Below are 26,924 nucleotides of genomic sequence, written 5' to 3'. Positions count from 1 at the left end.
CCCAAAAAGTACAGCCTGTTGCTTTATTCAGGGATTTGTACATTGCAGCCAGTTAGGGGAGACGGGAAAGGGGTGCTCAGTGAGAGGCAGATGGCTGGGGGGAAATGTGCTATCAACCGTTTTTTTCTTTTTTGGTTAAAGAAAAAAAACTATAATCAATATCCCACTCATAAGTAAAAGTGGGATGGGAAACACTTGATTGTAATCTGGCATTTATGTATATCTTCTCATTTCATATGTACAGTTTATTTGGGCACTGCTACCGTCCGTCCATCGGCAGAATACCTAAAGGTAAAAACAAATATCAGGAAGGAAGAAGTATTAACAAAAGGAAGCTCAGCAAGGTGGCTCCAGGCGGGCGGGGGCCATCAGTAGAAGCAGACGGTGTGCAGGAAGGTCCTGCCGCTCTTCTCCTCAAACTCCTGCAGCAGCTCGTCAATCTCGTTCTCCATGTCCTCCGTGTGCTGGATCTGGAGCCAGAGGAGAGCCGCCCTGAGCCGCCCGCGCCCAACAGGCAGCCCCACCCCGCCCCGGCCTGGTGCCGCCCGTGCGTGTGGGGCGGGGCGGAGGGGAGCCCGACAGGGACGGGACACGGAGCGGCTGCAGCAGGGCGGGTGGCCTCAGATGCCACACATACGCGCACTGCAGACGCTCGCCGCCTGCACTGCCCCCACCCTGAAAATGAGCAGACCCGACCCAGACAGTACCGTCGCGGGCCCGGTCAGCCAGCAAGGAAGCCCAGGGGCCGTCCCGTGCACTGTAGCGGGTTAAGCAGCGCCTGTGGCCCCCACCCGCCAGCTGCCACTAGCGTCTCTCCCGGCTGTGAGGCCCACCGTGTGTGCGGTGAGATGTCCCCTGGTGGAGAACCACCGCCCTGGAAGGAGGCGGCCCTGCCAGGGGACAGCCCCAGGGTGGTCCGGGGCCAGCTCCTCAGCCCGCCTGTCCTGGCAGGGGCTGGCCTGCGGCCGAGGCCCCTCGCTGCCCCCCGTCTCGGCCTGTGAGCAGTGCCTCTCCTCTGCAAGCTCTCGCCAGCCCGACCCAAGTGGCTGTCACGTGTGCTATTTCTGGGACGTGTCAGCCCCTTCAGCCCTGTCTTTTGCCTGATGGCCAGACCATGGGAACAACTGCTGGAGCTTCAGCAGCCACCCTGGACCATGAGACACCTTGGGAACAGAAGCTGTGCCGGGCAAAGTAACAAGAGAGCAGGGGCCTGGGCCCCTCACACAGCAAACCCGTCCAGGCCTGCCTGTCTCCAGACTTCTTGGTTAAGCCTCGTTTTCTTCACTTTTCTATCACTCACAGTTAGTTGGCCTAAATGCAGAAGCCACAGGCCAAAGATATGACCAGACATACGAGTTGGGTCGGTCCTTTTGTCCCATCTAAGAGGAAATGTTTGGCTCTGAGCACAGCTGCACAGTGGCTGCAAAAGCTCTTGGGGTTTCCTGTACAAGGGAAGATGCCCAGGGCCACTCGGGGAGGGCTGGACGTCTGGAATGAGAAGTGCGGGGGCAGAGAGGACCAGAGCCCTTTGATGCCATCTCTGGGGGCTCCCGGGCTCCTCTAGCTGTTTGGGGTCTTGGCAGGGGGCCTAAGTCCTGGGAGCCATCTCCACAGAAGCCAGACCCCGGCAGGTCACTCACCCCTGCAATCAACCTAAAACGCTCAAAGGTGCATTCTTTAGCCAGAGCTGACTCGGTGACTCTCACCTGTGGGCACCTCTGCATTTATGGGTTTTAACGTTTGGCAGTAAGCGGACCGTGAACCGAGCGGTGTGCTCGTCACGTTCATGCTGAAGCCCTTGTGTGCACGACGCAGGCCCGCCCAGGGCCCGATACTCACGCACTGGCAGAGCTCACAGATGAGGAACGCCCCCAGGGTGGCCTCTTCGTGGTTGTCCTGGATGTCCACGTTGATCACATGCACAGGCTGGCACGTCTCCTGCTCCCTAGAATTCAGATCTGACCGTGACAAGAGGACGGAAGTCAGAGGCCTCAGAACAGAGCGCAGGAGGCTGTGCGCTGCCCAGCCTTCCTTCGGGGATGCAGTTAAGGACCAACATCAGAGCATCTGACCAGGCCGAGCACTCCCCCCCCACCCCCAACCCCGGGAGGAGCCTCACGCCAAATACGGCTGGGACCGCAGGAAAGCTCGCGCTCATGAAGCTGGACCCCAGGCCACCTGGTCACACCTGCCAAATCCAGCCTGTCCCGCGGGACAGCAGCTGACAGCACCCTCACTTACAAAGCACCAGGCCCTAGTCCCTCTGCACCACACGTGCTCTTGCTGCGCCACAAAGGCCCTGAACCCGCACCGTGCTGTTGGCTGGCACAGGTGGTTTTGCCCTGGTGAACACGGTCAGCCCCAAGGCCACCATCTCCTGCCCCCACCCCCTCCCAGGGCCCACACAGGTCAGGGGCCCTCTGTCCACCTCTCCGTGGCCTTGCCCCATTTCCCCCGCCTGCCGGAGCCCACAGACGCACCGGGAACCCTTCTCCAGCCCTGGGCCAGGAACAGACACCACGCACAGGACGGCCCGGCTGCCTCAGAGGCGCTGGACGCACAGCAGGACAGAGGGCACGGCACAGGGCCTGGCGCTGCAGCTGTTGCGCTTACCTTCCACCACCTGGTCGTACACCCGCTCTTCACAGGTGAGGATCAGATCAAACAGATCTTTGCAGTTCTGGAACCTTTCTGGCCGGGGCTTGATCCTCTTATTTCTGTCCAGCATGTGTAAAATGCCATTCTGCGTGTAGCTGAGTGCCCGAGTTAAGGAACTCTGGATAAAGGCCCCGCTCCCCCCCAGCATCCGCGTAGGCGCAGCCACCCGCCCCCCCCCCCGCCCCCAGCAGGAGCATCAGGGCGACGGAGGCACGTGGGGGCAGGCTGGGCCGCAATCCCCCATCCCGCAGGAGACAAGTCAGGTGAGAGTGCTCGCCCCCAGCCCAGCCTACTGGCTGCCCTTGGACCCACACCTCTCCAGAAAGCAGACCTAGTGTCTGCAGCCTTCTCCCAGGTCCGTGTTTCCCCAACCAGGGATTGAAGCTGCACCCCCTGCAGTGGAAGCTCAGAGTCTTAACCACTGGGCCGCCAGGAAGTCACTGATGGCCTTTTCCGTCCTGCAGAGTCTTGGCAAACGCTCATGCTGAACCCAAGCCCTTTGGCAAAGACAAAGCTAACCTGGAAACCCAATCCCAAGCCTAGCTCAGCATGGCAGTGAGAGAATCCGGAAGCCCACCCAAGAGAGGACACGAAGAGCGTCCAGGAGGGAGAAGCCTTGGTGAACTGAGGGCAGAGTGAGGGGAGCCCAGGCCCAGGACCTGGAAGGGCCGAGTCCCTCGGAGCTCGGATGGGCCACACAGGTCCCGCAGTCAAGGTCTGTGCCAAGCAGGTGGCCCTGAGCTGGAAGTGCCTCCTCTGGGACCCTCCAGACAGGATCCCACCCCCACCCCCACCCCCGATGGCTGTGTCCTCGGCCCCAGGAGAGGGCTCACTGCCCCAAGGACGAAGCCCGTGGTCTCTAAGGGTCGTTCTGGATAGTTTGAAACAAGCATGTTGTCCACTCTACTCGGACACAGATGGGCTGATTTAGGAACTCTGAGGGATACATTTACTGTCTTTCCCAGATTTTAAGTTATGAGAGTTTATTTCAATGAGCTCGTATTACTCAAAATACATTTCCTACCTTCTTGGATGGTGAAAACGGCTTTTAAAATACATTTAATTAAGAGTTTTCACTTGAAAAGACACTTGACTGTTAGCTGTGGGGCGTTTTTGGTTCTTGCCATTTTTTAGACAAGCGTAATAACCACGGCCACCTCATGCTGGCCTGCGCCCCCGGGCTGGCCCTGCCGCCTCCTGGCTGCCCACTCGCTGCTACATCTAGGTCTTCCTCCCCAGAACCTGGTCCTTCGGACACCTGGCATCTACGTCCAGCAGAAAGACACAGGCCAGGGAGGCCCCACGTGGTGCAGGGCTGGTGGTGGAGGCTCCCTGCACTCCCACAGTGGCTCCAAGACCGGCCACCCAGACAGCCCGGCTTCAGGTGACACCAAGGCTCACGGTGACGGCTCCCTCAGAGGGGAGGCCACCAGGTGCTCGGGGGGCTCCTCAGGGTCCCCAGCAGTCTTGCAAAGCCCCTTCCTTCTTTCCTTGACCCTCAGTTATGCACAAAGATGATGTAACAAATGAAAGTCAGCTGCACATAACTGAGGACAAAAGGCCTAGTTCAGAGATCAAAGCCTCACCTTCATCAGTGTAACAAGGAAGGAGTAACAGGGACCTTTTGAGACTATTTTCTAGCAAATCCCGGATACGCAGGGCCCAGGCCGTGGCAGGCAGGACCAAGGACAGCGCATGCTGGGTGCGGGTGTGGGTCCTTGAGGATGAAACGACGAAACACTGGATTCCCAGGGACCTGCCTGAACTCCCGCCTCACACCAGGGTGAGACAGGAAAAGTGGGGATCAAGATGGCGACAGCTGTCTGCCACCAAGACAAAGCCTTCCTTAGGGCCTGGCTTCTGAGGGAAGGCCCACGCTCTGTGCACGGAGGGAGGGAGGGAGGGAGGCAGGGGGCGTGCTCACCCCACGGAGGCTGGGATGCTGCAGACTCAGGGGCCGAGCACTCCTAGCTGAGCCACGACCTGCAGGGGCCAAGGCAGCAGGGCCCTGGCCACTCGAGGCATCTGCACCGAACCCACCAAGGCCAAGCCCGTGGACCAGAGCTGCAAGGGAGCCGGGCAGCCAGGACCACCCCCTGGGGCCCTGCCAGGTGGGAAGGACACGTTAGGCCCCTAGAACCACTCCCACCCCACATGGGTGCTCCCCCAGCCAACAGCGACCTTGGGCCCAGAGGCAGCGGCAGGCCTGGCTGACCACAGTGGGTAAAGGGCCAGCCGACCTGCCGAGGCAGGAAGCCTCCTTTAGGGAGGGAGAGCTGGCTGGGGCCTCCCTTTGAGCTCACACGCTTGTCAGAAATAAACCCCCCAGGCGGGGAAAGCTAGCTCAAGAGCCCAACCCAGGCGGACGGAGGCCGAGGTGGGTGCAGGCAGAGAACACGGTGTCTGGGCCCCTGCCCCTGCCCCACGTCTCCTGGGCTGCGGCTGTGCGCCCCAGCTCACGCCTGGAGCCGCTGCACCTTCAGAGGGTGGGTCTCCCCCTCTCACCTGGGACAGATGAAGGGCGGCGTGGGCACCTCCTCTGTGGTGCAGATCCGCAGCTCCTCAAGAGTGGGGGCCCCAGAAAGACGAGAGGTTCTGTCTGCTGCCACAGGAAGTACGACAACAAAGGATCATTCTGAAACACTCTGGGGTCCTACCCATCAAACGATGCAGACCCTGTCAGCGGAGAGCACGTGCTCTCGAAACTGCTACATGAGCACCGGCAAGCCTGCTGGAGCGACCCCGCGGGGGGCACTCAGATTCAGGATGGGCCCAGGGACTGTCCTGAGGGGAACACGGCAGGCACAGGGGGCTTGTGTCCAAAGTTCAAGGGCAAAAGGCAAACATACCGGCGGGTCTGAGATGCACCCAAAGGGACCACAGACCGGCTTTGAGCCAGGACCTGGGCCTGGAGGCTGCCCGTCCGGAATGGCAGAACCTGCTCTGACCCAGGTGCCCGAGGGCTCCAGTCTGTTCTAGTTCAAGGCAACTTCTCAGATGTGAGGTTTAGCCCCCAACCACGAGTTCATCCTACATACGTGTGCTCAGCACGGAAAACAGGTTCAGCTGAACGCTTCTGTCTCAACAGTGATGCTGAGAGATACGGGCCTGACAGTGCGTCCGGCAGACGTGACTTCTGGGCGCCCGAGGCAACGCCTTCCCGAGCCCTCGGAGCGCAAGCACATCATTCCTCCTGCTGCCCCAGCCCAGCCATGTGGGGGGATTCGGCGAGGATGCGGCTCTGCTTCCCATCGGACAAGGAGGGCCCGGGAGGTGGGCAGAGGGGGCCAGGCCGGCACAGAGCAGGCCCCGGTGCGCGGAGCCCATGCTGGGAACCTGGGGTCAAAGCAGAGATGCCCCCTGTGAAGGCAGGTGGCTGAGGGCAGAGGCTGGGGCCAGACCAGTGAGGAGACGGATGGGCCGATTCCAGGGCAGGGGTGAGGCGCCGACAGAACCCACATACGGGGTCAGACGCTCCCTCGGAGGTTTAACAGTGGAGCCCACGCCCCCATGTCCCCTCCCAGCCCAGGGCCCAGGTCTCTGCTGAGGACCGGCCAGGCTCCCGCTCCCCCAGGGACAGAAGTACTTCCCTTCCCAGGGTCGGAAGTGACACACCTCAGCCTGGTCGCCCACAAACATCACCCAGCGCACGTGATGGAGACAAACCTGGGAAGAGACAGCCTCGGAACACCGAGAACAGAAGCAGGATCTCCAGGTGGAGTCAGAACCCCGAGGAAGTGGGCGAGGGGGCCAGGGGCAGTGCCAGCCGAGCCCTGTCGGGAAGGCGCTTCCGGCAAGTGGCCTCCCAGGCCCGCCGGCCGCCACCACCTGTGTTCTCTCCCAACAGCCAGGCCCGGGAGCCCAGCTCTGCCCCCGCACTGGGGCTCTGGGAATGGAGTGGGCAGGGGGCAGCTCGGGCAGGCCCTGGCTGGACCGTTGCGGTGTGTGCTTCACCGAGAGAGGATGCCCTCGTCCGAGCTGTTCCTCGGATGCTGACCAAACGGAGCCCAGGGACTTTCAGCATCAGCACCTCTGCCCCCCAACGTCACCAGGCGTTTCCCGCCTCGAGGCTTAGCCCGGGGTGTGAACCCAAATCCCACGGCTGGAGCTGGCCAAGTGGGCTGTGCCCCAGAACACGCTCATCCCAGGCATCCTCCAACCTAATTCTACCTCCAGTACTGAGCTTGATCCAACTGAAACAGAAGATGCAAAACCCCTCACACAGGGGCCCAAGTGCCTCTGGGGGAAGGTCCTCAAAGACAAGGACCAGCCCCCCGCTGGCCTGGACGGGTGACCACTGGCCAGCCACGGGCAAGAGCTGGGGCTTCCGCAAACCCACTGGGCCGAGCACAGCACCAAGGTAAGCAGGACCTCGTGCCTCTGGAAGCCCACGGTGACCTCCCAACTCCAAATCCAGGAGTCTGGACCCTTGCTCAGCGGCCCTGCGCTCTTCTCTGCTGGATTCAAGAATCCACTCAGAGCCCTGCCCACCTGTGGGGCTTCCCTCTGGGGTGCCCGTCCCAGGGGAGGGGGAGGCAGCCAGGAGCTCCCTCCCTACACATGAAGCCTCCTGGGCACTGAGTGGATGTGCAGCTCTGCAGGGAAATGGGCCACCCCATCTTGGGAACAATTTAATCATTTTGCTCAAATTTTAGCCTCACTACCTAACGACAACCTCGCCACCTTCATTTCAGATGGGCACCAACCGCGGCTGCACGGGTCCAGCCCTCACCCATGCCTTCCCTGTGCCGCCAACAGTCTGCTGTCACAATACCCCCAGGGTTTTGTGTCAGAGCCATTAGCCTCATAGGCCTCGTGAAAAGCACAAGCCCAAGAAGCACAGTCACTGGCCACTGGGGGAGGCAGGACGGGTGACAACCTCGTGTCTGTGAAACGGCCACATCCCCAGACAGAAAACTTAAGAACAAACTGGGTGCCTCAGACACACGTGCTGCACAAAGGACGCCCTGGAGGACAGCGCAGGGAGCCACGGGATGCATAACTGGGCCGTTTTTTGGAACAGGTGTCACGTAGAAAAAGAATGATGAAAATTAGAAAAACAAACCTCTTGAGCAGCATGTGCAGAGAGGGTGCTCCAAACGGCCTGAGGCCCGCAGGGACCAGAAGCCTCTGTCTCGTGAGCCGCCCGTGGGGCCGGGGCCGGGGCCGGGGCCGGGCGAGCAGGGCCACAGGCAGCCAGGAAAGGGCAGGACAAACCGAAGCAGAGGAGCGACTACAACTCCCCAGACTGCAACCAGGCAGCGAGGTCGCTTCGGTCGGGCCAAAGTCAGCAAAAAATGAATTGGGAAGTAGCAAATACGTTTCATCCGTAATCGTGTTCTACACACACTAGTCACAGGCCCAGCTTCCAGAGCACGTCCCGGTCGTGTGGAGCCCCCCGGAGGGCAGCTGCCATCCCCCCACCCGCCGCCAAGAACACAGCCTGGACCGGAAGGCGAGGAACACTCACCCGTCTGATCGACCAGGGCCCCTCCACCAGCCCTCCCGGGACGGGCGCAGCATCCTAGGGGCTCTGCTCGCCCGGCCTCTTCTGCACGGGGCCTGGGGCCCGGGAGGCAAGAACCCGCCATCCCTCTTCTTCAAAGGAAACACTCCCTGCACAATGGTGTTAGAAACAAAACAAAACAAAACAGTGACGGCCAGAAAGCAGACTCTGCAACCCTCCAGTCCAATGTCTCCTCCTCAGAAACCCGACCTCAGAAGCCGCCTTAAGTCAGCCTGAAGGGGACAGATGGCAGAGACAGACAACACCGTCTAACCAGGTGCGGCTTTAGCAGACTTTAAATAATACAAGTAGGGCTTCCCTGGTGGCGCAGTGGTTGAGAGTCCACCTGCCGATGCAGGGGACACAGGTTTGAGCCCTGGTCCAGGAAGATCCTGCATGCCGTGGAGCAACTAAGCCCGTGCGCCACAACTACTGAAGCCTGCGCTCTAGAGCCTGCGAACCACAACTACTGAGCCCGTGTGCTACAACTACTGAAGCCTGCGTGCCTAGAGCCCGTGCTCCACGACAAGAGAAGCCACCGCAATGAGAAGCCCGCGCACCGCAACGAAGAGTAGCCCCTGCTCGCTGCAACCAGAGAAAGCCTGCGTGCAGCAACGAAGACCCAATGCAGCCAAAAATAATAAATAAATTTATTTTTAAAAATAAATAAAAGTGGTAGACCACTTGTCCAAATAGGGTAAAATGCTACATTTATTTAAATTTAAGAGGAAGCTCAAGAAAATATTTTTTTAATAAATTGGCTGAATAAAAATGCAATGGGAAAAATATCTTTAGTCTTAGTGTTTTGTTTCAAATAGACACGTACCTACCCTCCAGCTGTGTGACATCATAAAAATTTTGATCTCAAAACAAAAGAGAAAACCTGAGTCCTAGGCTGGAGCATTTTACTTACTTTTTGAGAAAAAACCCTCAGATCATGAATTAGTCTGCAAATACCAAATCACTTCTACATAAATGGTTCAAAACAGACTAAATCCCAAACATCACAGGGCGGCGGGGGGTGGGGAGGGTGCGGTGGGGGAACAACATGGTGATGCTCTAGGTGCCGATCTCCTGGCCGCCTACCGCCCACCTCCAAGCAGTGCCCGAGATCCACCCCAAACACTGTGAGTTCAAGGAAAAATAAAATGACCCCCACCCTCACTGAAATTCCACTTACTGAGTGATTTAAGCAGGAACAGCACCAAGCCCAGGGTGGCCACCGACCCAGATGTCCCTGGATGACCCCCCGTGCTCCCTGCCGAGCCCTGGCCAAGCCTGGCGTTCTCGAGACCACGCAGTTTGCACAAGAAACCAAACCGTCTGGCTAAGATGGAGGGAGGGTGGGGGGCTGGCCCAAGAGGCCAGTGGTCATTGCAAACCAACCCACCTGTGCCCAGCAGGGTTCCCCGTGGGGACCCGCGGGAGCAGCCAGGGTCGAGAGGCCTCTGAGAAACACAGCAGAGGAAGGAAGGGCCGCAAGCCTCCCAGGCAGGAAGCAGCCGAGAGAAGGAGCGCTGCCGAGTGTCCCCAGCTACCTGGGACACACCAAGGGCTGCCCGACATGGCCTGGCAGAGCCTGTCCTGACAGACTGTCCGTTCTTATTCTGGTGGTCATGGTGACGCCCTGCCTGTCCTGATGGGGCTGGGGTGGGGTGGCTGTGCTCCTGCACACGAGCCAGGGAAAGGCCGACGGCGGAGTTCAGGAGCTTACAGGTGACGCCCACGCACCAGGGAGATGCTCCACGAAGTGTCCGCGGAGATGGTGCTTTGGGGCCAGATTCCTCGAGCCCAACCGCGTGCCAGGGAGAGGCCCTGCCCTCAGACACGGACGTGCGACCCAGACCCTCCCTGAAGGCCCCCATGACAGTGCTTCTCTAGTTTCCAGGATGTGTGTCCCCAAAGACGCCCTGCTCAAGTCCCTCGCTTTAGAGGATGGCATCAGGAAGGTGCAGGTTCACGTGTGAACGGGGCATCTCGGGGGCAGGAGCCTGGGGCACCTAATGGCGACGCAGCTTGGGCACAAGGCCGCTGGTGTACGCACTCCTTCAGTCTCCATCCACATGAGGAGCGGTCAGTGCCGAGGTGGACATGGCTGGACCCCGTCAGGGTTCAGGGCCAGGGGGAAAGCCGTACCCACGCGCTGCTGGCACCTAGACCCACACCCGCCCACGGCAAGGCCCGCCCAGCCCACTCCCACACCTCCTCAGAAGCCCTGCCCTGAGGTGGGGGGGAGGGCATTCCTGATGCCCACCTGGCCCCCGACCTCGGAGCTGACACAGCTCACCCGGATTCCCACCGGCCGGCCAGCCCTCCAACACTGGCCACAGGCCACGGCCACCTCAAATTCAGACTCCAGACACATGCCAGGTGCCAACGGGAGGGGGCCAGAGCTGACTACTGCTCCCCCCCGCCAAGGAACCCTGACAACCCCTCACCTGTTATGGATGGAGACACCCTCCCCTCCAAGGCACCCAGTCTGTGTTTTCACGGCAAAGCAGCATGGATGCAAGAGGTCTCCCTCGAGCCACGGGGCTGGGGCAGCACAGGGGCCCAACTGCAGCCCCCCATGGCTCTGAATCGGGCCCCTTCCTCCCTGGAGCCAGGGGGCGAAGCCAGGGCAAGAGCAGGCCGGTAGGCGGGCGGGTGGTGCTGCAGCTGCTGTGCGTGGTCACGAGAACACTCAGCCACCAGCCGTGGGAGCGGCGTCCTCAGCACACCTGGGTATGAGCAAGGCTGACAGCAAAGAGCTTTAGGCTTGAAATACTCTCAAAGGGTTGTGGCGACTGCTGGGACCCTCGAACATGAAGAGCCGATGCACCACAAGCTGTCACGAGGCCCCACCGCTCCTGAGGCTGGCGGCGGGAGCTCTGGCGTGGTCTGCAATGGCCTCGCCACCCCGGTCCCCAGTCAAAGTGAACCCACCAACGCGGGCTGCGGCGTCACCCACCGGCTACACACTGCGTCTGCACCCCACCTGCTGCAGGCTGTGGGGACCCCGACCTGCCTTGCTGTCGCCTCAGGAGGGACCCCGCAGCCACCTCGGGCAGCCAGCTGCTCGACTCGGGGCAATGCCTGTCAGACATGCAAGCTTCTCTTCCGGCCACATGTGAAGTACCTGAAGGCCTTAACTTTTATTTTAAGCCTGAGTGCTTTTCTAAAATCCAAAAGCTTAAGCATCAGTAAAACTAGATCAGAGTTTCCCTGGGAACCAGTGTCTGGCTTAGGAACACACTCATGTGTTAAACAGACACTGTTTTCAGTAACCACTTGAAATCACAGCTGCCAACCAGGGTGAAATGAGATGGGGTCAGATAGGCGAGCTCACGCCAGGCACGCACGGGGCCAGTGAGGGTGACCAGGGACCGCCCACGACGGGGGTCAGGCAGGACACGCTGAAGGTGGGAGCCCAAGGGGCTTGGACTTGAAGTGCAGGAAGTGTCCTCAGGGCAGGGCCGGGCAGCCACCCCATGCCACCGAACGCAGCAAGAGAAGGCGAGGAGGGTCTGACGAGACCCCAAGAACAAGGTTCTGGAAAAGCCCAGGGGCCTTGAGCAGGACGGAGCTGCTGTGTCCACTAACCTCGTACCCAGGATGGAGGCCCGGAGGCTGTGGGATTTATACTCTTAGAAATTACATTTATTATTACCTTTTACTCCAAGACAACAAAAATTACACAGTGGAGAAGTGAGTATACACATAAATTAACCTAAGGCCTAAAAGACAATGAAATTGAGAAACTGAAAATGAATAAACAAATAGTTAAAAAACAATCTAACCCCAGAGGTATTTAATTACAAAAGAGCCACAGGAGAAAGAGGGAAAGTATGCGAGATACAAGTTCAACACGCAGCCGCCACTTACAGGGTAAAGTCAGGATCTGGGCGAGTGTTAGTTATATCTGCACTGAAACTCACTGTTTGGGGAGCAATTGGTCACATGTATTAAAAATCACATGAACTATATTTAGAGCTACACATTCACTTGCTTTTTAAGACAAGTGGTTTTGTAACTCACAAAGCAATTATCCAAAACCAAGGAAACATAGCTCTCCTGGAGCCGTGAGGACACTGCCAGCCTCATCTTTCCTGGCGGCCCCTCCTCCGTGACTGGGCCCAGGGACCCTGTTCCTTAGGTCACAGATTGGCCAGTCTTACATTTAGAAGAAAATGACTTATCTTCCCCCAAAAGTGCGCCAAGTAGGCTGAGGTTCAGCTGCAGATTCTGCTCAACTGATGCTGGAGAGCCCGGGAGGAAGCTCAGGTGTGGAAAGTGGCTCAGGCAGAAAATGGAAAGATCTGGAAGCCTCTACCAACTTGACACAGGAGGTACACTACAGCCCCCAAACGGAACACCAAGTTTGAAGCTGCTCTGTATTCAAAAGGACTCCAAGGCAAAGGGATGAAAAAACTTAAGGTCCACGGGAACATTTACACATAAAAGAGGACAGCTCAACGACAACGACAAAAGGACAGCTCAACTTCGGACGTTAGGCAGAAGCTAGCTCCTAAAGACCCGTGCTGTACGACCTGTGGATCAGAAACGTCCAGAAGAGGCAGAGCCACAGGCGGGGACTGGGCCAGCAGCTGCCAGGGGGCTTCCTGGGGGGAAACATCCTACAGTCTGCTGAGCGCACAGCCCCGTGGACCCGCGAAGCCGTGCACTTGAAGCAGGTAGATCGTCTCATAGTCAAGGACAGCTCCCGCCTTAGAGGCGTCCGAAGAGAAGACCCTCTTACATGCCCGGGGAGGGTCAGGTGAACCCAGATTTCCTGCACTATCGTTGAGAGTTCCCACAGGGGGAGGGAAACGTAAACCTCACCAGGCTGTCTAGCTCCTCACAGGGCTGGGCGACATCAGGCAGGTGCTCTGCGGCCACACCTGTCACCGCAGGACCGAGGCCGCAGCCTCTCAACCCAACCCACTCCTGCTTGTGGCGAGAAAACCAAAAGCAAAACCCCTATTTACAGCCAAATAATGAACAAATAAACTGCCTGGCTACTAACGACTACAGACCAGAACCCACTGAGGGCTCGAGAACCACAGGGTCCCAGGCCCCAGCCCACAGGGCAGAGCGGTGCCCAGGCAAAGCCCGCAGACGTCTCCAGGGCCCATCTGTGCCTGCCAGCCACTTGGCCTCAACTCCCCGGCTCTGCCCAACAAGGGGCATCTTCTCTTCCCTGAAAACTCAAACGTTTGCTGCATGTCGTTTTGCCCTCGGGTCCCATCTTGCAATATTTCCTAGCTCTGCACTGTGAGCTGCAAAAGCCACGTCTGCAAACGCCCAGGTGTTCTATGCTACAGATTCAGGTTTTGACCTCGTCTGCCGTGTCCTGAGCACGTGGGGAAACGCGGGGCTCCCTGCCCCACACCTGATCACCAACCCTGCCCAAGTTGGCAAGGCCTCCGGCCCCCCACCCCCTGGCATCCTGCCAGCGTCCCAGTGGACTCCCCGTCCCCCACTGCCGGCAGACGCTCCTCTGTTACTGGCCAAGGGCTGACTCAGGCAGAGCTGAGCATAGTGCCAGACACAGCCTTGTTTTGCCCCTTCCCACCCCACCCAGAAGGTAGAAATCCCACCCAAGTGAAGCCAGCAAAGCGACAAGGCTCCCTCCCAGAGGCTCGTGAAGGGCAGCCAACGTGGGGGGGGTCTACGGAGGCAACTCCCCTACACGGGGCCCGGACAGCAGGCACAACCATCCCCTGGACTGGATGCTGCTGGGGAGACCACAGGCCTGTACAGTCACCCCGAGAGGAGAGTCTGAGTTCTGAGAGGCTGGGCTCTGCCCCTTCGTTTAGAGCCACCAGGGACACGCACAAAATCCCTCCAGATTTGGTCTACAATGTGTAAATGCTGCCCATTCCCAGAAGTAGCTCTGATGTGAAAGACCTAACTTACAATAATTAAGGGAGTACAGACTAAGTGCATTACCTGTTGTCGTTTCTCTTGTTGAGTTTAAGTCTTTAAAAAACGAATGGTGCTAACTGAACAATAATCTTAAAAAATACTGGGTTGGCCAAAAAGTTCTTTCCAGTTTTTCTGTAACATCTTACCCTACAGAAAAGCCCAAAGAAATTTCTGGCCAACTCACTAGATGGGGTCTCAAGTTAAGCTTATCAACAGAGAGTTTTCAGTGCAAGAACCAAAAGCCTGGAGTTGGATCACAGCTTTCCCAGGGGAGCGGCCGTGGCTGGCGCCTCTCCACAAGGTTAGGACGGCTCTCACCACACGGCACCGCCACGCGGAGCCCAGGACACGGCTGGCGTCTCCCCGGTAGTATGCAGAGCTGTTCCTAATGTGGTCTGCGCCTTCTGAGAAAGGAGTGTGTGCGCAAGGTGCGCTGCAGGGTCTCTTGGGGCTCCCACACCCCCGGGAGGGCCTTGGGACTGCATGGGGCAGCGGGGGGTGCTGGTTCTGGTGGGCGTGAGTCCTGGACCCCCAGCATCAGTGCCCGGCTGGGGCACTGACGAGAAATACCTGCATTTCTGCCCCAACGCCCCCACCCGACGTTTTCCCTTGCAGCTGGGGAGGAGCGGGCACGGGGTGGAGCGTGCAGCAACCACCAGCGTCCAGTGCGTTTTGCTGGAATGACCTCCGGGGCCCCTCGCAGCTAAGTAATCTATAGGTGTACAGAGAACATTCGTAGTTTATTCACAATTGCAAGAACGCCGAAGTGAAGGAAGCTTTCCACCCGGTGTCTATACTCCTCTCGCTTGGGATGTGTCTGGTCTCCATCCTGAGAACCACCGTCACTCATGGTAACATGAGGTGTCCCAGGAATTTAAAGCAGCCCGGGGTGACCGTGAAGTGTCTGGTCAAAACCCAGCCAGCAAGGATGATCTTAATATCCACAGCCTGGGGTCACATTCACACAAATCTGGCTTTAAAATACCTTCCTTTCCCGTGAGTCTTAGGAAGCAGACAAAGTCTGTTTTGTCTCTTCCTGAAAGGAAGTCAAGTCCTCTCAAATTCCCTGCTTCTAACATGCTTCCTTCGGCACCCAATGTGGCCCTCTCATGAGCTGACCCTCCAGAAAGAGCACCAGAGTGTGAGGCAGCCGCCCGTGAACCAGTGCACACCCACGCCCACACCTACCTGCAGTGTGCAAAGCCACGGATGGCGGGGTCCCACCTTCCTCACCTAAGCTGCTCTAATACTGTATCACAACCTTCCCCGACTGTGTCCACGTGGACTGCAGCCCACGGCCCCGAGTGGCTCCAACCTCTGGACGGTCCCGTGAGCACCAGAACAGAAACCCAGTGACCCCGCACACCTCAAATGGGCCGCCGCGTCCCCTGCCTCACAGGTGCCCCTGAGTGGTGCCCACAGGTGACACCTGTCAGAGACAAGCACACAGGGTTAAAGGGCAACCACTGGGATGCAGTTCTTTGTCTTTCCTAAGGAGATCGTTGTACATCTGGTCATATGTGGTTTTGAAATCATAAACGTTTGGCTTGTCGGGTGCTGGTCCTGGAAGCTTCACATGAGTTCCTGTTCCAAAGGACCGGACACTGAATCCTCGTTTGCTGAAAGACACAAAACGACAGAGAATCACAGTTGGACTAAATGAGACACAATATGCTAAAAAGGAAAATGAAATGGGAAATGGACTATATGAACAATTTTGTTGGTCTCAAAGAACACGTTTCTCAATTCTTAACTCTAAGTATTTTATTTGCAAATTTAAAAAAATCCTGTAGCACGTTACACAAAAGCTAGGTGAAGCCAATCCCAACAGGAGACAAAGGATCCTGGAACGTAGGGGAACGAGGTGGATGTCTGTGATGGCCACAGGATAGACACGTGGTAGAGGGAAGATTTCACCTAGAACGTCTTGTCATCTGACTCCTGTCCTGGTCTCTAGAACGAAACCATTTGTCCAGGTTTCCAGCTGCCGTGATGCAGGCTTCCCAGGACCAAGAATAGAGTTTCCGGAGCCCCGGAGCAGAGGGACACTCCCCCGGCCTCCTACCTCGAGGCGCCAGCTGCGAGGGCCAGAGATAAGGGAATGGCTGAGTGTCTCCTAATAAACTGAGGGAACCTTCTTGACAGGCAGCGTCCACGAGCCACAGTCGCACCCTAAGCAAGAAAGGTCATCGCACACACTGCGGCCCCAACGCCATCCTCACTCAGACCCCAGCTGCAGACCCCATGTTCCTTCAAACTCACAAGCGGTGAAAGCCAACACTGGGAGTGTTCAAAGCGTCTACGTGAAACGGCCTTCTCATCCTAACCTCGTGTTTATACATCACTAAAACGTCCGTGTGGAAGCATCCCTGCCTGCCAACTCGGGAGCAGGCCCCAGGCCCACCAGCCCCGACGTTCTCCTCACGGCCCCGCAGGCTCTGAGGCGGCCGCGGTCACTGTCTCAAGCTTTTTTGTACATTTTATTGCAGCTCAGGGGTGTCTGGCCACATCTGGAGGCCCACGGAGGAGCGAACGTGTCCATGCACACATGTCCCAGCACGTGGGGAAGCCCAGGTCTGCAGGCGCCACTCCCCCAATCCCTCGTGGGCACCGATGCCTCTCTGCTGAAAGGCGGACAAATAAGGGAGGAAACCTCACTCGGCCCCCAGCGCCTGTGGAGCGAGACCCGTGGTCTCTCCCAGCAGACACAGCACTTCTAGAAGCCCAGCCCGAGAGTCACTGTCCCTCCCACAAAAGACAGGAAGGACCCACAGGTCACTTGCTGTCACTGTGAGAACGGGGAGGGACGCGAAGAGCGCAGCCACTGCGCCTGGTGCGACAGAGCCTCACAGACACACGTTTTTAAAGCACTTCTCATCCGGTTTGGGTCAAACACCTTGCCTGAGTCCTCTGAAGCTGGTAATGTCCCTCTGTCCCTGGAAGGCCCGAGCTGTGCCCTCAACCAGGCCCCAGAGGTCACTGTGATGGAGAACACGGGGGACAACAGGCACGACTGAGGAGTGAATGGGGCCATGGCCACCTGAGCTGTAAATGGACAACAACCAACCCAGCCCCAGTTTACGTGCAGCTCCGGGCCCCGGCGACACGGAGGCTGGGATGCAAGGGCCCAGCCACGCGGGCACCTCCACCCACAGGCTCCAGCAGGTGCCCAACAGACCACGTCACCCAACCCGTTTCCTCACCAGGTCAGGTACGTACAATAAAAGAAATGTTCTCTGTCAAAGGACCAACAAGGCAGGGATGAAGGCCCCCTTGACAACAGCCGCGCGGGGGTCACACTCTCCCAAGACAGTGACCGGGAACAGGTCACGGCCACGGGCGCCATGGGAACACACAGCAGTGGGCCACGCTTGTCTTGCTGGCTTCATGATTTGCCACTACTCCACAAGAACTGCCCGAAACAGAGAGCTTATCCTCATAGTGCCAAGCCCCTCACCCCAAAAATACCCTGGAGGGAGCAGGTCCTTGAGAGAGGAACGTGTGCTATGGAAAAACACTAACCCACAGAAGCAAGGTCCCTGAGGGCTTGGAGCTGAGTCCAGTCCCTGCAGAGGGAGCCCAAGGTGTGACCCTGCCCGGAAGCGACACAGTGACTGCGTGAATCCAACTGCTCAACACGCTCCTGGGGCCACCCCGGGCCTGTCTCCAAAGGCCACGTATCTGTTCACAAGATCTTGGGAGAAAGGCCTGTCTTCTGGTGGATGCTTTAAAACAAGCCATTTGAAACCAAACAATGAGTGAGTTAAGTGTGTGAGAGAGAGTGCCTTTACGGGTCAGAATGCGAAACCACGCTGAGACCACCTTTCTCAGCTAGCTACCCAAGAAGCCTGCTCCAAAAGGGGTCCCAAAAATCATTTGGGGGAACCGTGGGAAAAACAAAACGCTTCCCAACAAAAATAAGTGAAAGATTCATTTAGACACAGTTCCTCCATCACTTTTTAAAAAAAAAATCAGTATTTCTACATCTCAGTCATCCCTTTGAGATACTTACTCATAATTAAAGAACTTATTTACATGAGCCCAACTCTTAAACCTAAGTTCAAATTTATTAAAATGAGCCCAAGCACAACTACTCTTGAAATACATTAATGAAATATATACTGAATAAGTCTTAATTTAGCCAGGCAGCAGCAAAGGAGACTGTTAAATCCCCAATGGCTAAAGTTTTAAGACTGAAAAACCACCACCACTTCTACTGGTGGCAGGTTAGCCATTCCATTTTTGATCCAATGATATTTTCTGGAGCTTACTATATGTGCTGGGGATTCAGCAGTGATTGAAACAGACCTAAATCCCTCTCCTCAGATGCTCTGGGAGTGGGAACAAAGTAGGTAACCCTCCAGGACACAGGACGGGGGAAGCGCAGAGATGGCAAAGCTGTGGGGCTGGGGGTGATGGGAAACAGGGTGCCTGGGGGCTCCCAACACATCCTGCACCCCGTAATGCAGGCCCCAGACAGGACCCCAAGGTGTTCCTGGGGTTGGCGTAGGGCATGTGTGCCACTGAAAAACTGCCCATAGGGTTCCCAAGAGGCCCTAGGTGGAGAGGTCCCAGCACAGGGTCTCACATGCCCCTGACTCCTGCCGGGGCAGCGAGCCTGAACTGCCCGGGTGGACAATCTCCTTCCCTTACCTCCTGTCACAACAGGGACTGAGGCGTGCGCTAGGTGTCCAAGTGAAACACTGTCCATATCCCTAAAAATAGATCACCCCAAAGATAACCTGGGCCCATTTTCCACACGGCTGATCCCTAACAGGGCTTCTAAGAGGATGCCTGCTAGGTCTCTGAAAGGCTGGGTGAGGTCTCTCCTACTAGAAACCGTCGGGGGAGGGGGGCCGCAGCTGCCCTCTCCTCACTGCCCTCCCTAACTGCCTGAAATGTTACTCAAGCATATTTAAAAATAAAATGAAACCCCAAAAGAGGAATTTACTGGCAGAAGAATTTAAACTGCACACACAAAATGAAACCCAGTTTGTTCTTCCCCCAACAAAATGGTCACAAGTGGCAAAAAGGCTAGTTAACAACAGAAGCCCTGTTTCTTCTAAGCTCATGCAACTGACAAAACAGCCCATCTTGTGTGTGACTATGTACAGTGACGATGTGTTTCTCACATAAAAGGACTGAGCGCTGTAAAAATATTGCTGACCACCGAAAGGCTTTGTCTCAGGGGCCAATTATTTTGTATGTTAAACAAATCTTCCAGACAAGTATTTATCAAACTTGTCTTTATAGGTATCAAAAATCTATCAGAAAAATATAGAAATTATGTTACACATTAAGATACAGAAATGTTAAGTTATAGAAAAGATTACACTATCATAAAAAACATTGGGGCTTCCCTGGTGGCACAGCGGTTGAGAGTCCGCCTGCCGATGCAGGGGACACAGGTTCGTGTCCTAGTCCGGGAGGATCCCACATGCCGCGGAGCGGCTGGGCCTGTGAGCCATGGCTGCTGAGCCTGCGCGTCTGGAGCCTGTGCTCTGCAACGGGAGAGGCCACAGCAGTGAGAGGCCCGCGTACCGCAAAAAAAAAAAAAAAAAAAAGTTGAATTTTGGGAAACAGAATTGTTTCAGTTGTTATCCTGATGCCTAAAGGTAAAATAATAAAGTTAAAATGAATACCAATCAAGAAAACACCCAGGGCTTCCCTGGTGGCGCAGTGGTTGAGAGTCCGCCTGCCGATGCAGAGAACACAGGTTCGTGCCCCGGTCCGGGAAGATCCCACATGCCGCGGAGCGGCTGGGCCCGTGAGCCATGGCCGCTGAGACTGCGCGTCCGGAGCCTGTGCTCTGCAACGGGAGAGGCCACAACAGTGAGAGGCCCGCGTACCGCAAAAAAAAAAAAAAGAAAACACCCAAATTTACAGTATGGGTTATGCCATTTTTTTTCTATTTTCTATAGTGTGGTTATTAACCTAATTCAAAGCATTATTGTGGCTAAGACTGAAATCCTAGACCACTGCAAACCTTCTGAAAGTAGGACCTGTCTCTGAGTAGGACACAAGATGCTTACGAGCATAAGTCAGCTTTACTACAGGTAAAATCGCCCACTGCTTAATCAGCCGTTTCTAGCTACACAATGACCTCATGCTTACCCAACACAGATCAACTGCTCAAGCACCATCACACTATAACGCCTGCCTGCAGTTTCACTGTGGTATAGCCACAAGCTGGGAAGATCAACTTCCTGAAATGTTAATATTCCAGTAAAGTTGATGTCACCCCTAGTAAAACGTCAGCCTAAGCACTTCCCAATGTTTTCTAGGGTTTATTTTATTCTCACCCTCCCATAGGTCAAGAAGAAAACAAAAGGCCTCTCAGCATGAGATCACCACGCATGGAGCTTGTCAAACGTGCCACTTTGTTTAGCGCCCAAGAGAGCTCCTGCTTAGATGTCCCTGCTCCAGGCCAGCTCTTCCTCGACCCTGGCTTCTCGAAGGCCAGCTTGCTCTGCCGGCCACTGTCGGCCTCCCCAGGGTGCAGGGCCAGCAGAGTAGGGCCTCAAGATCTGGTACTTCAGCTGTTCCAGTCCCAGCACTGCCCTAAGCGCTACTAACCATGGTGAACCCGCTCAACTATCTTCCCTGGGTTCGACCTGTTCTCACCTACGGAAGGTTGGAGATGATGATCCTTAAGGCAGGGGAAAATGTTTTAGCTGCTGGAACTGATACCATGCTTGGTCTACCCAGTTTCGTCTCAATGTTCACATCCAAACAGAAATCTACCTTCTTCCAACCAAGCCTTCTGGTCTTAGTTCTGCCTCCTGAAGACAAAAAGCAAAAAAACAATGCAGAGTCCCTTAAAATCTATGATGGCAAACGTGTCCCCTGTAGGCACCTCTTCTAACCTTATACACACAATTTCAAATCTTCCACCTCCCCAGATAGTTTCCAGTTTACCTTCCTCAAGTGTACCCAGAAACAAAGTATCAAAAATGCAGCCAAAGGGGCCGCAGGGGATAGCGGACAATCCCTCCCTGGTTTAGAACAAGAGGCTTCTGGAAGTGTATTCAAGACAAGGGGAGAGTTTAGCACCGTCTGGGAGAGTGCTGTGTCAAGCCGCCTGGGCTCACTCAGATCCTGTGTTCAGATCCCAGCAGCCCTGAGACTCAGTCCCCTCTGGGAGAGGCTGTCTGAGTACCTCCATCCCAGTGTGGCTAGAGTCCACATACTCTACTCATGACATTAAGACTTGAGCGCCCCACCCCAAATCGGAGAATCACAGGACCTCAGCTGACTGTCGCACTCCCCGCAGCCTAGATCCTCCTCCAGCCCGCGTTCTATCCCATCAGTTCTGTCACTCATCCGTCAGCACTGGAGCCCCTTGTAGCCAGATCCTTGCTGTCACTCATGAGCTGGGGCTTCTTGCTCTGGGTATTATCTCCTCACCTGTGTACGTGTGCACATCCTAAGAGTTGTGAGGACGAAATCAGATGGCATTTGCAAAGCACCTGGCACAGAGGAGCTCAAGAGACTGATTCTAACCTTTTTTCTTCCACATCTACAGCCTCTCTGCTCATCTTCCCAAAATCAAACTGCCCAGGAAATTATGATTGAAAACAGTAATTTAGAGAAGTCTTTCTTTAAAATCTGTTTTGAACTGCTACGATTAAAAACAGCTTCCAGGGCTTCCCTGGTGGCGCAGTGGTTGAGAGTCCGCCTGCCGATGCAGGGGACACGGGTTCATGCCCCAGTCCGGGAAGATCCCACATGCCGCAGAGCGGCTAGGCCCGTGAGCCATGGCCGCTGAGCCTGCGCGTCCGGAGCCTGTGCTCCGCAATGGGAGAGGCCACAGCAGTGAGAGGCCCGCGTACAGCAAAAAAAAAAAAAAAAAAAACCAGCTTCCAAAAATCAGCAGGCCCCTTGACCTCTAACACAGAGTCTGGAACAAAAAAATAAATTAATTGGTTCCAAAGGGACACCTTAATCCACAGAGTACAAAGAACAGGAGGCTCTGTGGAAATAAACATAGTCTTCCTGCACCCCTTAAAAAACCTGAATGGCTCCAGGACTAGTATTTCAAACAATTTAGTCTCAAAAGATCAAAAAAGATCACCCCAGGGAACATTATGACTAGCTCTAGAAAACGCCAACATTTATTAACACTTGTATTTGACTTCTCAGAAAAATACAGCCTGAGCAGATTTTCAAGGGGGCAAAAATAAAATTGGGTTTCACTAATAAATGACCTAGCGTGCATGCTTGATCAACTACATTCCTTATGATAGTTCATTTCAGAAGTTTTCCTATGCATAGTTTTATTTAGTTGTAACCAAACTGCATACACAATTTTCTTGTTTTCACTTATACATTTCTTTTTTTGGCCATGCCCTGCAGCATGTGGGATCTTAGTTCCCCCACCAGGAATTGAACCTGTGCCCCCTGCATTGGGAGCTCGGAGTCTTAACCACTGGACCGCAAGGGAAGCCCCTCATGGTACCTTTTTTTTGTTTTTGTTTTTTTTTGCGGTACGTGGGCCTCTCACTGTTGTGGTCTCTCCCAACGCGGAGCACAGGCTCTGGACGCGCAGGCTCAGCGGCCATGGCTCACGGGCCTAGCCGCTCTGCGGCATGTGGGATCTTCCCGGACTGGGGCATGAACCCGTGTCCCCTGCATCGGCAGGCGGACTCTCAACCACTGTGCCACCAGGGAAGCCCTATCGTACCATTTTTTAAAATTTATTTATTTATTTAATCGTACCATTTTTAAATGCTTTTCACAATCATCTTCAAGACCTAAGTCTCTAAATCTTTTATAAGCTCTACTAGTTGTAACAAAAACCATCATATAAATTTCTTAAACATCCTTTTAAACCCTGTAAGTTATCGAAAGAGATAAAGCCATAAATAATTTTCAAAAGTGAAAACGACACAAAAAGTTGTTCAATCTCAACAGCAATTTTAAAACTAAAGGGCGAGATACTTTTGCCCCAGCAGCATGAAAAGATATAAATAATGCCCATATTGTGAGGAAATGGGAATTCTATAAACAGGTACTTTTCTGGAAGGCAGTTTGGCAGAATGTATGAAAATGTAAAATATGCCTACTTTTTGACTCAGCAATTTATGCCAAGGAAATAACTAGAAAAGTGTACAAAGATACTTAAAATGGCACAAGAATGTGGACATCATAAAACTGAAAACCAACCACCTGTTACGGGGAGTGGTTACCAAAGTGACTGCTGCACAGGATTGCTCTGAGTACTGGCTCATGGTTTTGTAACCACTGCTATTACTCAACATGAATAGATATGTTCAAATCCAATGTATAAAAATAAAAGCAGAAATGAATATTGAAATCAAACTATGTTCACGTTCTGTGGAGAGATTACCTAACAGTGCTCTGGCCTCCCTTCAGTGTGTGTCCGGATGCCTGCAAGAACATCCAGAAAGAAGAGTGTACCCCAAAATGGTACCGTGATCCTTATCTTCTTCATCTTCTATATTTTCTACAGCGAGGATTTTTTGCAACAAGCAAATACTATCATTTTAACAAAGGAAAACACCCCCCAAATATAAGCATTTTAGAAATTAAAGATTCACGTCTAAAATAACTTCACATTCATGGTACAAATAATGTATGTTACCCTAAACTTACCTCCTTTTGCCCTCATTCTGAATCTACTTTTCTCATGAGTAAATTTGAAAAATAGTAAAATGGGTAAAAGTACACAAGCATTCCTACTTGGTGATTATTTGGGGGCTCTTCTGCACCCTCATTTCCGCAGGAGACCCAAGGCTGTGCCAGTTACTTTGAACTAAGCAAGGGCTTAAATCTTGCTGGTGACTGTCTCAGGGCTATCAGATAGGCAAGACTTTGGAACTGATTTACTAACAAAGTTGCTACAGGAAATTTAAAAACATTTCCTTTTGTAAGATTTCACCCCAACTTTGTTATGCAGATAGAGAAGAGCTTAAATAAAGGATCACCAGCCAGAACCAGCAGAATGAGGTGGTTTCCAGATCACTTGTCATTCTAATTAAAGACATTAAATTTTATTTTCCTTGAATAATTTTCCTGGAGCGTGAACCTTGCAATCTTTTCCTTAAAGTTACCACTTTTAGTGACTCTGAACAGATAAATGCAGTTTGGGGATCAGATCCAGCACACTGTAATTCTTGCACTTTTCCAATTTTAAAACAACTTTACAGTTTAAAAAATTCTAGTTTAGAAACGAACTCCACATTGGTTTGTAAGGTTCGAAGCATATCACACTAGACCAAAAAACAACATTAACTGAATACTGCAGACAGTGTGGTAGATGTTAGGAAGAATTAAACTCATAACTAGCAGATCGTGGACACCTGGTGCGTCCAGCTTCATTAAAAACGAGGGGCGAGGGAGAATTCTGATTTCCCCAGGAGAGTCAAAGCTGACTGCCGTAGTAGGAGAAGCAGCGAGGCATGGTTGTCCTGTAATGTCCACATAAGAAAACTTCAGAAGAAACGGCAGTTTCAACTTTTACTATCAAAGTTGACATGTACACCAAACTTTAACTGTAATGCAAGGTGTCAATTTCACATTCTGTAAAGTGATTTTGAACGAAAAAAAATTTATCAAACGGGAATAAAATTTTATTAAACATATACAACACCGGCGTCACAAAAGGGGAGTTAGCACTGAAACGTGAAACCAAACTCACGTGTGGTTCAGAAATTATCGACTGGAGATTTTCCAAGGGAGGAGAAAGGATTTTTTTGCATGAGACTTGAAAAATGTAGATAGAAGCAAATACACAAATGCATGAAATTAAAATAGGCCATTTCCGTGTTTTTACGACTTGTTCTATCCTGAGATCCTGTCGCGCAAGTTTTCCATATTTGATAAAAAGGCGACACGCCCTGGACACAACCGGCCTATCCTCTCGTGGACCCTAACCTTCGTCTTGCAACTTACCGCCTCACTGCTGAGCATTTTACAGAGACCATGATTTTCAGATACACAGACGTGCGTACGAAGTAGACGCGAACAGCATCAGCCTTTCAGGTTTACTAGCAGTTTGAGGTTTCAGCGACCCGGAAACATTTCGGCTCAGAATGTGAATTTTTCGCGACGCTAAGCACACGTGGGGGACCGCGCGGCGGACCGAGTTTTGTCGATTCCTCGCTGCGCTCGGCCCTGTAGCCAACGAGCCTGGAGGCGGCGAGGCCTCTCGGCCGTCCTTCGGGGGCCGCCGCGCACCGCCCGCCTGGGAACCTGGGCCGCCCAGCACGGGTCAGGGAGAACCGGGGCCGGGAACCGCGGCCGCCGCCACACAGCACGGGCCGGGAGCCGGAACCGCCCAGCACGGGCCGGTCGGCCGGAGGGACGGCCGGTCGGCCGGCGTCCGCGGGGCGCGCTGGGCCAGGGCGGATGCCCCAACTACCTGAGGATGTTGTGCGCCTCCATGCTCCGGTTCTGGTTGCTCGAGCACACCACCGCCACCCGCAGCGGCGATGACGGCATGGCGGCGGCCGCACGGTCCGCGACTCCCGCCTCGGGACTCCCACCCAGCCGCGCCGCTTCCGCGCGAGCAAGATGGCGGCCCCGGCGCCCGGAAGTCATTACGCGAAGCGGCGGCGCCGGCGACGTAGCGCGTCAGGACGCGCGGCGCTGGCGTGTGTACGGCGTCCCAGCGGCTTCCCAGCGCCGGCCCAGAGAGCTGGACCGCGGGCCGTGGGAGGCCCAGCTCCCCGGGCGCCAGACCGGCCAGCGAGCGCGCCGCTGCTTCGGGCGCGAGCGCCGAGGACGGCGCTTGGCACGGAAGCCTCCTGGCGCCCTGCGTTGGCGTCCTGACGTCACAAGCCCCCGCCGCCGTCGCCGCTAGTGACGCGCAAGGCGTCGCGCCGGCTCCTGTGACGTCACGCGCGCCGTCGCCGTCGCCTGGAGTGACGTGAGAGGCGCCGCGGCCCCTGGGGCGGGCGTTGGAGGTGACTGGTCGTGCCCGGCGTCTCCAGGTACCGATCTGCGCGCTCCGTCCACCCCGGTTGTTTTCGCACCTGCCGCCCGAGCCGGCGATCCTCCCTCGCCCGCTCTCCGCTCGCCCTCAGCCAGTCCCCGAGATCCTCCATGTCGCTCCTTGCGCGCCTCCACCGCTGTAGGCCGAGCCCCCGCGCCCCTCCTGGGACGACTGCCACGGCCTCTTACCGGCCTCCCGTCCCCAAGCTCGCGCAGACGCCAGCGCGTGGCTGTCCTCTGAAAGCCCTGGGAAGTTTGACATTTAAGTGATGTTGTGAAAGTATTTGAAGAGATGATTAGAGAGGAGGCGTAAGGAGGTGTGAAGAAACCTCTCGGGTTGGGAGAGCAAATTGACTTAGATCCTTGGGTTGGTTTGGAGGCGCTGCGGGCGTGAGGTTTGGGGTCATGATATGACAGTGAAACTAATCAACCCGGTTTGGTTGTTCTCCAGCCACGTCCGGCCGCTTGGAGTGGCCAAATGAACTGATGTTTTGATCTGGGAGCGCAGCAAAGGGAGGGGGCAAGGGAATGGCGATTCTCCGCCGTGGATCCAGAAATGATGAGACATGAAGGGACATGAAGGGGTGGCGGCAGTGGAAAGGTACTGTGTGCTCTGGATTGGAGATCCCAGTGGAAGAAATGTCACTAGAGCCAAACGGTGGTAGAGCAGGATACTTGAAACAGGGTGTGGAGGGGGCCGCCTTTTGAATACCTATAGGCTAAGCGTGACCACAGGCAAGGGCAGAAGAGAGTCTTCCTGTTGGAGAGGGAGAAACTCAGAAGCCAGGGCAGTGAGAGCCCACCCTCACTGATGTCCTACCATTGCTCCTGATGTTTTCACAGAGAAAAAAGCTGAGAACCAGACGCTCAGAATACTTAAGGACCCTCGCGCGCAGTG

The 26,924-nt window shown here is 55.1% G+C and overlaps 1 protein-coding gene across 3 annotated transcripts; it reads right to left on the bottom strand.

Moving 5' to 3' along the window:
- SSU72 (SSU72 homolog, RNA polymerase II CTD phosphatase) lies at positions 1–25,836 on the bottom strand. 3 transcript variants are annotated; one of them, XM_082660775.1, is made up of 7 exons: positions 25,455–25,593; positions 20,696–20,853; positions 19,714–19,880; positions 15,547–15,690; positions 2,614–2,753; positions 1,840–1,958; positions 1–470 (listed from the first exon to the last, which is right to left on the bottom strand). In XM_082660775.1, exons 3-7 carry the CDS (start codon positions 19,845–19,847, stop codon positions 369–371), a joined length of 639 nt encoding a protein of 212 aa, XP_082516901.1. In that variant the 5' UTR covers positions 19,848–19,880; positions 20,696–20,853; positions 25,455–25,593; the 3' UTR covers positions 1–368. The 3 variants fall into 3 exon arrangements, with proteins under 3 accessions (XP_082516901.1, XP_082516902.1, XP_082516900.1); XM_082660776.1 differs by lacking the exon at positions 25,455–25,593 and adding an exon at positions 21,318–21,394; XM_082660774.1 differs by lacking the exons at positions 19,714–19,880; positions 20,696–20,853 and having other exon boundaries at positions 25,455–25,836.
- Positions 25,837–26,924: the final 1,088 nt, after the last annotated feature.

The sequence above is a fragment of the Grampus griseus genome (genome assembly GCF_964374135.1).
Source record: "Grampus griseus genome assembly, chromosome: 1".
Lineage (NCBI taxonomy): Eukaryota > Metazoa > Chordata > Mammalia > Artiodactyla > Delphinidae > Grampus > Grampus griseus.
This window is presented reverse-complemented; position numbering and strand designations above follow the sequence as displayed.